This window comes from Cephus cinctus, unplaced genomic scaffold (genome assembly GCF_000341935.2).
Source record: "Cephus cinctus unplaced genomic scaffold, Ccin1 Ccin1_scaffold0935, whole genome shotgun sequence".
Lineage (NCBI taxonomy): Eukaryota > Metazoa > Arthropoda > Insecta > Hymenoptera > Cephidae > Cephus > Cephus cinctus.
Window position 1 is genome coordinate 516,688 of NW_014333502.1, and position 11,025 is coordinate 527,712.

Here is an 11,025-nt window from a genome sequence, read left to right on the forward strand (position 1 = left end):
CCCCCCCCCCCCACTCCATTAATAATCATTCACTCCACCTTGAATCGAATGACGTCCGCGCTTCCGGTACGAAAATAATAAATAATTGCACGTAAATTGAAAACAACGTGACTTTGATTCCTCAAATTCTTTTTCCCGGACGGAAGCCGTCTTGGCCCCCCGATTATGAATGACCCCCCCTCCATATATCCATTATAATAAATTTATCCCGACTTCCCGTCTTGAACCTTAATGAAATACCTCATTAGCAATTATCATCCTGGCGGTGCTACCCATTAATACATTTAACTTTTATCAATGTACGTACTTGCGCCGGGTGCGCCAGACGTAAATTTAGATTCGAGGCAAACCAGCCGGTGGTTTTCATTGATCCCCCCATCGCAGAGATCGCAAGACTTTAACCTGACCGAGTTATAATTATTCGCTCGATTAATATTAATTAACGATACGTCGCATCCTTAATATTTTATTCAAAATTTCATCCGTCCTCGTTGTTTATCGACAGAATAATTTCGTATTCCACGCCCCGCCATCTATCGACTCCGTCAGATATTAAACCACCCAGAGCCGATGCGGAATGAGCCTCAGCGAAAAGGTCCGTCTCTGCTCATGGGAAGAGGAGTTTGGCCGTCCATGACTACCAGGAGACGAAGGTCCCAGGAACGTTGACCACTGGGACTCTCTTAAAGGACCGTGCCACGCCAAGGTCATCTATCGAGTCTCGCCGTGGCGTCCCACACAATCTTTTACCACCTCGGCACCCAAAGACCCCAGAGCGCATCTTGGACCTGGGACTCTCCTCTTTGTCGTTCCACCTCTTATTGGCTTCTGCGAGAGCGAAGCTTCCTTTTTTATGTATATCCCTCTCTCTCTCTCTTTCACACAGCCAAGGGACGTCGACGATCCTGATACTCCCGGCGAACCTCCTGCCAGCTCCTCTCCGTCCTGATAATAACCGAAGGTCGTCCCCGGGCCGTGCCGATGACTCCCAGGAGAAGATACCTCGGAGAGGTTACTTTCTTTTTCCTGAAGAATTGAAACTTCGATTAAATCATCCGGCTGCCTGATACGAAACACGTATCCATTTTTCCAAGTACACCTTCGGTGATAATTTTTTTTTCTTTTTTTTCATTAATTTCCTCCTGCTTGAATTTCTTAAATAATTATTTCACGCCATAAGAGGCGACGAAGCAATTATCAATTTCATTGCTACATTCTCCAAGATTAACAAAGAGGCTTAGATATATATTTCTCTGCACGTATCCTGGTATATGTATAACCAATTATTGCGAACGTGACCATAAGACCGTATAGTGGGAGACGCGTGTGAAGATAAAGTAGAGTAAAGTAGAGGCTAGTTAGTGCAATGCGATAGGGTGGCCTCCTGTTATGCGGCAAAGGAGCTGGTGGCGACGGTGAAGTAAGAGGGGCGGCCGATAGAAGGAGGAAAACAGGAGGTGGACAGTATCAGAGTCGTGGAGTAGGGTGAGACCATATCCGACTAACCCAACAATAAGGGATAGATGCCGGAGGAGGGATAGAGATGGCAGCACTAGCGAAGCTGGTCCGAGGGGCGGGCCATAGCAGCAACGATGCAATTAGGCGAGTTATGCATAGTGACGTCACACACTGGGCCGGGGTAGCCGCGCTGAGTCAAGGACAGCCTGTCCAAGGCCCTGCGACTCCCCCCCGCCCACCTCCAATCCCCCCACCCCCCACGGGCATCTCAACCTCACAAACTCCTTATCCTCATCCCCCTCGGTCGGAGCTGCATATCTACACAAGACTCGACTTCTGGCCCAACTGGCCGACTTGTCCTTTTCGTTGGATACTGGACTTGTTATGCGTTCGCTATTATTAGTAATCGAAATTCCTTTGTTACAGTATCGTAATAAAAGAATTGTTCGTAATTTTTAAAAAATTCTATATTGTTAGTTTCGTCACCATTTTTTTTTTTTTTTTTTTCGTTTTTATAATCGCCAGCCTGGTTAATCGATAATGTCGAAACGTGAGTCTGGCTTAAGTACCGAGTTTCCAAGAACCAAGGCACGGCCGTTCAACTTGTTATTTCTGACCGTTATCGGCTGTTGTTGCAACGTTACGCTCGGTGCGATTTTTACGCAACTGTGATAACTTCCCCAGTTGCAGAACCGCAACTGGGTACGCGTTATCAAATCGAGGAAAATTCAGTTGGACCTAAATTGTCGCTGGCAAATGGAATTGACGGTCTGAAATCACAAAATTTTTGTTATCGAATTCAAAGTATATTTTACGTAATTTCGTTAATAAGGTCGATCGATGGAAAATTTTTGAAAAATTTTTCCAAAATTACGTTAAACCCACCGCAACGACAATGGGCGTCCAACCAGCCAAAGAATGGAATCCTCGCGCGCATCCGAACTGCGTGCGGACGCCCATGCCTGCGCCGCACGCTCGAATTCTATGTCATGGGCCAAGCCTTGAATTCCACCTAGGAGGGATCTAGCCAACCCAATTATATATTTATTTGCTACGTAATATCGCACTGGCCCCGATCCTAACGCAGCATGCAACTCTTGTATAATCTACACCGTTATGTAAGTCGACGAAGGCGGGCGACATTCGACATTGGCCGAGGCGGCCATTTCCAATCCGACGACTAATCCACGTTGATACGCCATTCCGAAACCAGTTGCAAACAATAGCCTAAAAGAAAATTTTCATTTTCGAGCCTACCCCACGCGTGCCTTTCTGCTTATCTCCAGCGCGGGAGTCACGGCGATTCGACCAACTAATCCAGCGTCCTTGTGACCCGTCGTAATCACAACAATCGGGCGGATACGTTTCTGTTACGTCACGCGAGTTACCTAATAATAACGGTAGAGCGTAACGTGATTCCGGAATCCAAAAAAAAGAATCCAAAAAAAAAGGGCATATCACGCTCAAGAAATTTCTCCAAGGCGGCACACCGGGAAAAGTCGCAAGGAGACGTTGGAGTGGGTTTACCTGAACAGAAAGAAAAAGAAGAAAAGAAAAAAAAAAAGTTGGTAAGAAAGAATTATGAGATGATCGGAGGGACGGGACGAAAGAAATACGTATAGTTAATCGACGTGGGCAAGGTCAGTGAGTCTCACGTAACGCGTAACAGTAAAGGCCACAGCGTGATCGGTTCGATCTTTGTCTTTGGAGCTTTCTTACCCTCCAGGTGAAATGATCCATCGACGACGTGTCGACCGTGTAACGGGTGTCCACTTTGTACGTAGACCACGCGGGTCCTTACTTTTTTTCAGCATCGTTGACTCGGGAATCGAAAAAAAAAAAAAAAAATGTCATCCAGCGACACTAGATTTTTCCAAAATTCTTACGAAAACGCCCACGGAAGACGGAAATTTTTTCAAATTTTTTTTTTGATCCCACTGAAAATTGAATCTTTACGGTTGACGTTGACGCTGCCTGCTCGTTCGAATGCGCCTGATGCGTACATGCGGTCTGGCGATATTCCCAACCGGAAATGGCGTTGGAAAATCTCGGGGTCCTCGTCGAGTTGGAACCGGCGCAGAATTACGGCCGTAGAAAATTGCTGCCTGCCGTCGGGACACGTGGGGACGCGCTTGCATTCCCTGTGGCATTCCTTTCGTCGCGCTAGCGCCACATTGCTCCTCGTTAGACGCACCAGAGGCACTTGGCTTGGTTTCTGGTTCGTCCGATCCGACTGGCATGGTTACTCTCTCTATTCCCAGATCGGTACACTCCTGTCACGATGGCTCTCGGATCTTCCGAAGAGAAAAATAAAACAAAAAAAAAGTCAAAACAAGAGAACAGAAAATTTCGTCATTTTTCATTCTTGGCCGAATTCACGCCGAGAACACGAATCGCGAGCCCTCGCATACTGGACGCCGCGAAGATCCCCGCGCATGGCCCACTGCTCGACTCATTCTTTGTTTCGGACGGCTAAATCCATTGTTACATAAATACATTACGCGAGGCAGAGTGCGACACCTAAAAGGAATCCGATCATGCGCACGACGCGTCCCACCTATTTTCGACACTTTTCATCGTGCTCCCTTTGTTCCCGTTGGATCTTTCTTTTATTTTCACCCGTTCTACGTAATACGATTGGCATTCGCCATTGACGGAGAGACTCACTTCGTACGAAGTACATAGAATCGTAACGGAACATGTATATATATATATATATATATATATATATATTAAGACAGATCCGGCCAGTAAACAGTATCGATACCTGTTTACGACTTTTTTTAAATATATAATATATATCCATAATGACGTTACGTGTAAACAGTCTGTTTTCATGCAACTTTCGAAATCTGCTACGAGCAGTCTCGAAAAATATAGTAATTGACGGTAATACAAAGAAGTCTTTAGAGGGAGAGAGAGAGAGAGAGAGAGAGAGAGAGAGAGAGAGAGAGAGAGATTAACGCGTTTTAATTAAAAAAAAAAAAAAAAATGATAACGATTAGCAAAAATGACCAACAATCTGCAAAGGATACTTTTGCACTTTCAGCGTGGAAACACAAAGATACTTAATGTTATTACAAATGCATAGGAATACGCAAGCAATAACGATTCGCTCTTGTTTCTCATCGGCTTTATTTATTTTTTCAATTGAAAATGGATAACGGTGCGATAAGTGAAAACGTCCAATTCTCACGGTTATATTACACAAAGAGTAGTACACTATATTGCGATAAGTAACACTGTATGGTATGTATATGTATATATATATATACGCGCATGCGCGATAAAGCAAGCATCTTCTTTTCTGACAAAGGAAAGGGTACGGTTTCGTCACTCATCGGGAATTACGTATCTAGTCGAGTGAGTATTGCACTCAATATATATATATATATATACGTGCATAAATACATGACACGACGAACCATCCGCGTACACTTACTCGGACGGTACGGTTTTATCGCGCATGATTAACTGAGTAATTTGAAAAATAAAAAACATACTCGGTGCGACACCATGGTGATGATACATTCGGCTATTTGTAGCAGCCACGTGACTCGGCGTTATCGCACCGTTTAAGCCTGATTCACCGGCAGCGCCCGCCAGGTGAATTAAACAATCGAACGCGCTCCTTGGAGCGTTGCAATAACTGCAACGCATTTTATCATATCGTCATTGCGATTAGGAATCGGATTAGTTGTCACCTCGTGTACCGCCAAGATATAATTCGTGGTTAGATACGCTAGGTGACACGTCGTTAACGGCGGCCATGTTTCTTTTTTTTGTTTACGCTTTTTCTTCGTCCTTACGCGTTACGGGCAGCTCGGCAGGATGCAGTGCGCATGCGCGTGACAATTCTCCGCCGGAATCATTCTCATTGCTATCGGGTCGCTCGACCCATTTTTCTCAAGGCTACGTCACAACGAGGCGAACGCGAGCGTGACTCTATTAACGTTGACTCGGGCTTATCTTGCGATTAACATCGAGAACAAAGACGTTTCATTGATAATGAGTCTCGATCGAGACTTGAAAAAAAAATTGCCCCGTGCGCGTCCTCGAATCGCTGGGAAGATTCGTTTTGGAATCTGGAGCTTCTCTTTGAGCCATAATAATAATAAGAATGAGGGAATAAAAACGATAGTAGAAAGTCGACCGCGGGGCAAGCAGAAGAGGATCAAGTTCTCGCGGTTTGTCTAGATTGCGCAAAGTTTCAAGCTACGATACCGGGGGTCCCCCATTAATTTCCAAGTCAAATAACTCGTTACCTTTCAATGGGAAGTACATGAGCCACGATCCCCTTTGAATCTTCTCGGGGACTCCCCGAAGCTGTGCTTATAAATTTACCGTTTCATCTTCAAAACGAAATTCCAACATTCTCATTGACGATCTTGAGGTAGGTCCTTACCACAAGGTGTAGAGCACGTAACTCCCGAGGCTCTTAAACGCGAAAGGTGAAGGTGGCCAGGAGCAAGGAGTGAGAGGGCACGAGGTCAAGGAGGGAGATGACCAATAAAGCAAAGACAGAGGCGGAGTGGTTAGGAGCGGAGCGAGTTGGACGAGGGAGAAGCGATCTTGACTTTTCTGACCATTCAGATGGAGGAAAAGGAGGATACAAATCACCGTTGCACTTTCTTCTCCGGCAAAGAGCCTGCGTGCACCTTCACCTTTCTCTTTCTCTACGGGCCAGAAACACTCGCGGCCGACATCCTTCCCGATTACTTCCGACACCTTCTCCACTTTTTACAGCATCGAGCACCTTCCTCACGCATCCCCACCGGATAACCAGAACGGGGCTTCGAGTAACGGACACACTTGGTTTAGGTCCTGACCAGGATCATGAAAATAAAATTACGAAAAAGCCCATCCACCCGTCAGCTACGCTCTCCTTCGTTAACTGCCTTTCCCTTTCCGCATGGGCTTCTAATGGCGTCCGACTACCCAAGTCATACGATCGTTCGGATAATAAAAATTACTTCGACACGCTTTTCATTATTCTCTCTCTTTTTTCGCATTATTATGAATAATATTTCTCAGCGAAAGGATCCAGCCTGCGTGTCCCTTAATATCGAGTTGCGGTACTCGGAGGATAATAGTAGATCAACTGACTAGTCAACGGTAAGCCAGTACCGTGGGAGGCAGCCGTTTCTTTTTCCAGAGTCTTTCGCGGTCGATGGAAAGCTGAAAGTTTTATGAAAGTGCATCGCGTGCAGTTGTTACGCATTTTACAAGAGGCGCAACGAGACGAGATTCTCCTCTTTCTCTTCCCGTTCAAATCCCGCTCGCCGTGCTCGTCCGTCGTTTCCCATTGGCTGCCCGACGCCAGCGCCATGGCCGTCGCCGGCAGTAGCGTAAAGCTCGCGCCTGTACCTCGCTCGTGTGTTGACGTGAAAATCGTTCGCGAGCCAAGCAATTGCCTGCCTGGGCTATTAGCCGGTAATGAAAGTAGCCTGGTTATAAGCACTTGGATAATAGGACTGTGAGACAATCGGGCAACGAGAAGAAAATAATAGTAAACGTCACTCTAGTCTCCCGCCGTCGCGCACGCTGCAATCCGTCTACATGGTTTCTTTTTCCACCGGCACGAACGACGATCTCTTTCCGTTTCCATTTTAATGTTATTGTCCTACCACGATAATAACAAAGCGGCCACTGCCTTTCTCTCTGTGCAGTGCCAATGAAACAACCTAGCCTCAACAATCTCAGAGACAACTAGAGACGACGGTAAGAACATTGCCTTTACACTCACCAGTAATCATGGTGAAAGCAGTTGGCCACTCTGATCCCACTGACGAGGCGCAAGTATAAATTAATTTTCGTCACAAGGTACGCAACTTCATGCACAATTTATTATCGTTTTTATTAGTTAACCTTCAAACCGCAGCATAACGATAGACCGTACGATCGGGATACCTGTAACGTCGAGCGAGCCTAGCATAACATAACCCTAATCTGTCAACAGCTACGGGCGGCCCTCTGTCGAGCGGAGAAAGTAGTTTTTTAACGGCGGTGGAATTTGAAAAGGAGCACGGCTGATGTCACCAGCCCTGAATAATGGATTTCAGCTCGTGTGAGTACCTCGTGTATATTTATAACATACACCGAGCAAAACGTATATACACGTGTTGTACGCGCACGTGTAAAATCCACGCATATCCTATGCGCGTATTATGGAAATGGCAATGAACTCTCCAGCTCGCACAAGCTCCTCTAGGTATGCATGCTGTATTCCTGCAATGTGCCGGGAGGCGCGAAGACGAAGGGAGAGAAGGAGAGAGAAAGAGGGAGAGACGGTGAGAGGCTTTCGAAATCGTAACCAAGGCATTAGGCGTAATACTTCACCGGTGCCACTTCATCCACGGGAGCCCCGTTCTCCGTTACTCTGCGGTATGCGTAACCCGGAGTTGTGCCAGTCAATGTAATATCATCTCGAGGTTGGAATTTCGAGAGCGGACCAGCCAGGATTGGCCAAACTTTCGAAGACATTGAACCGCGAGCGACCCATGAGTGAAACGAATCGAGACGGAACGGCCTCGAGTGCCTCTTCAAAGTGCTCTCTATACCGTTCCTTTTTTTTTTATTATTCTTTTCTCTCTCTCTCTCCTGCTTCTGTTCTTTCATTCCGCTCAAGTTCAGGGACAACATTCAGACAGCCTTCCCTTGAGAGCTGGAACGTGGTTCTCGCTGAACATTTATTTCATAATTCAAGCGATTTTTTGATCTACGTATTTTTGCGGACAATTTTTTTTCGAGTATTCTTTATTGAATGACACTTTTTTGGATTAATGTTAAACCTTGGATATATTCGATATATTAATACATATATGATTTTCTGCGAGTACGTTCATAGCCGTGCTAATGAGTTCTATTTTTAATAATCTCGATCGCACGAAAACTTTATTACGTTGCTTGGTTATCATATATATATATATATATTCATTATCAGTTAATAAGTACGTGGTCTTATCCGTTAATTTTTTTCGTTCAGGATACATTCATCCCCGTGGCCTAAAATATCGCCGGACGTCCCAGGCGATTTGGCTGCCGGTATTCTCGCTCTCGTAAAAGACGTCCGATGCGAGCGAGCGGTGTTACTTATGTAAAAATGAGAGATGTTCCTGCCACCTGGCGAAAGAGCCAACGAAGTAACGAGGTCAAGTGCTCCGGATAGTAGGCAGAGGCCTACTTTACTTTAACTAGTCTTCATGAGCATCGCAAAACGCTTTGGCTTCCCCCGACGGGACACGGAAGAGATGGGAACATTCCCGTAAGACCTTTCTAATTTCGTCTTCCAGCTAATCGCTGTTACGTTCCCTCGCCTCGCTGGTTAAACCTCCACGTGGGCCCTGATCGGACCCCCCTCGAGACCTATTCGCCTTATCGTTACGGCCCTGCCGATCTTTCCTCGATCAAGTGGAACGCATCCGTGCGCACGCGTACGCTTACATTAGCCGCACGCCGTTACTTCAGCCTCGACACAGTCGCATCGCGACGCTTTTTTTTTATGTACTCGAGCACGATAATCGGCATGTACGTACAGAAATCAATGTATTTATCATTTTGATACGCGAAACGATCCGAAGAATTGAGGTCGTCCTTGGACAGTCTTATTTGTTGTTTCTCGCATGTCAAACTGGACCGTCTCTCGATAGATAAGCGATCACGTGGGAAATATAAAATTTTCACGAAACGCGGATAACCCCAAACAACGCAGAGAGACCAGAGTGGAAGCTCAACCGGGAGTCAGTGACATAATCGTAAATTCCTACGTAAAATTTAGATCAAACTTTATCCGCGGGACGCGCTCGGGATACTTCGGATTATTTCGGCCCGGCTCGGTCAATCCTGTTAAACGGCACGTGCGATTTTAGAAATTCACTTAAAATAAATATTAGGTAACAACCTCCCTCTGAGAACTGTATACATATAGAATGAGATTTGACCTGATTTCTATATTGGTCAGTCATTTTATAATTATCGTACCACGTAAAAAAGCGAAATTGTTCGTTTCCTTTTTTTTTTCGAAATCTTGCAAAAAAAAACAAAACACCGACGTAATCGTAAATTTTAATAAGAATATTCATCATGCCACACTGTCTCATACGTTTCTCGGAAGATCTCGATTACACTTCCGGTTGGCTATTCGGCTGAGTCAGTCGTGACTGTGCATTAGACGTACCAAGCTCACTGTCCTATTACTTTAGCTTTGCAAGTAGTTCGAGGCTTCCATGTAAAGCATAAAGCTGCGATCCGCAGGCAGATCGGTAAGAATACGCAATTGTAGACGCACTGTAAAATACGCAATGTAATCAGCTAACCTGTCTACACTGCCGCATTCTATGGCGCGTCAGGCGAATTGCGCAACCGCGCATGCCGGTGGGCGTGCATCACTAAATTTATCACGACATTGTCGTAGAGCCTCGAATTCGAGTCGATCCAATCCGGGTCGTATGATTCAACGGGCGTTCAATAACAAGATGAAAATACAGTAAAGTTCGGGCGACATTTGCGTTGCGATTTTTCGATGGCGGGAATTCAGGATTCAAATTTTAACCGTTGAGTTCGGGACTTGGCGCGAAATATGAAAAAAAAGAAAAAAAAAAGAAAAAAAAAATCTCTTAAGAAAGTCCTAGCGATAAGTGATCTACGAAAAGAGGGTAATGCGTTTTAGGTGCTCTCTCTCTCTCTCTTTCTCCAGTTACACGTTCACCACAGGAGAAAGTGTCTCTACGCCGAGCGAGAGTAGCCGAGAGTCGCTTCGTGTAGCCAAGAACTTCTAACTTTATAAACGACTCTCTTCTCATCGACCTCGAATGGCCATGGTTCAATGTCCCGGCTGAAAGAAAGAGCAGCCTGGGGGAAAAGAGACGAAAAAAAAAAGGGTATGCGAGAGAGAGATAGAGAGAGTGAGAGAAATGTTCCGCGGCCGCTTATCCTTTGCGCAATCCTCGCGAAGCCGGAGCTTTCCAATCGTACGCCGAGCGTCGTTCTGTCTCTGTTGATGACTATGGGCGTCGATCGGTCATTGAGCTGAATGACTGCTGACTGTGGCAGTAACTATGCATGTACCTTACGTATGCACGTTGCCCAAGTGCCATAATAGCCAACTGTGAAAACGAAAAGCCAATTCGATACAATAAATTAGCGAATAATATAAAACAACGGACTCGGAATGCATTCGTATTTTTGTATTGGCTACACGCTATGTGTATTTCGGAGCTCGAAGAAAGTGAAATAAAGTAAAAAAATTTCTTTGTCATTCGTCATCAAACTTATTTCACTTTATTATTATTAGCTTCGCGGTATTGCCGTAAGACACGTATAATAATCTACGCTTATCTGTATTACATTACGTTAAACAACTTTCTTTTGTCTTCCTTCTCGCTGTCTTCTTTTATTATCTTAACGATAACTCTTACACGCGTCCCACGTGTGTACAATATGGGACACGCGTTTCGTACGCCATACGTGATCCTTTTACGTGGACTCGTCACACCGTCTGATAATCTCGATGTCACTCGGACTCTTATCGAATCATCCCTGTCGATAACGTATGACTTTTTTTTTTTT

General features: G+C 45.3%; 1 protein-coding gene and 1 long non-coding RNA gene across 5 annotated transcripts in view; one reads left to right on the top strand and one right to left on the bottom strand.

Annotated features, from left to right (window-relative positions):
- LOC107271370 overlaps positions 1-11,025 on the bottom strand; it is a 65,282-nt gene that overhangs the window by 32,846 nt on the left and 21,411 nt on the right. For 2 of the 4 annotated variants that reach the window (XM_015747292.2, XM_015747288.2), the window contains exon 1: positions 3,178-3,287. The exons of the other annotated variants lie outside the window; for them this stretch is intronic. In XM_015747292.2, coding sequence (XP_015602778.1) covers positions 3,178-3,272 — 95 coding nt within the window. In that variant the 5' untranslated portion in view covers positions 3,273-3,287. Of the gene's footprint in view, positions 1-3,177; positions 3,288-11,025 lie in introns of those variants that run through there. 4 annotated transcript variants of the gene reach the window in all.
- The window catches only part of LOC112494889, a 5,077-nt gene continuing 711 nt past the window's right edge, over positions 6,660-11,025 (top strand). Inside the window, exons 1-3 of the long non-coding RNA XR_003060831.1 lie at positions 6,660-7,281; positions 7,418-7,525; positions 8,444-8,722. This is a non-coding gene — a long non-coding RNA (uncharacterized LOC112494889). The remainder of the gene's footprint in view (positions 7,282-7,417; positions 7,526-8,443; positions 8,723-11,025) is intronic.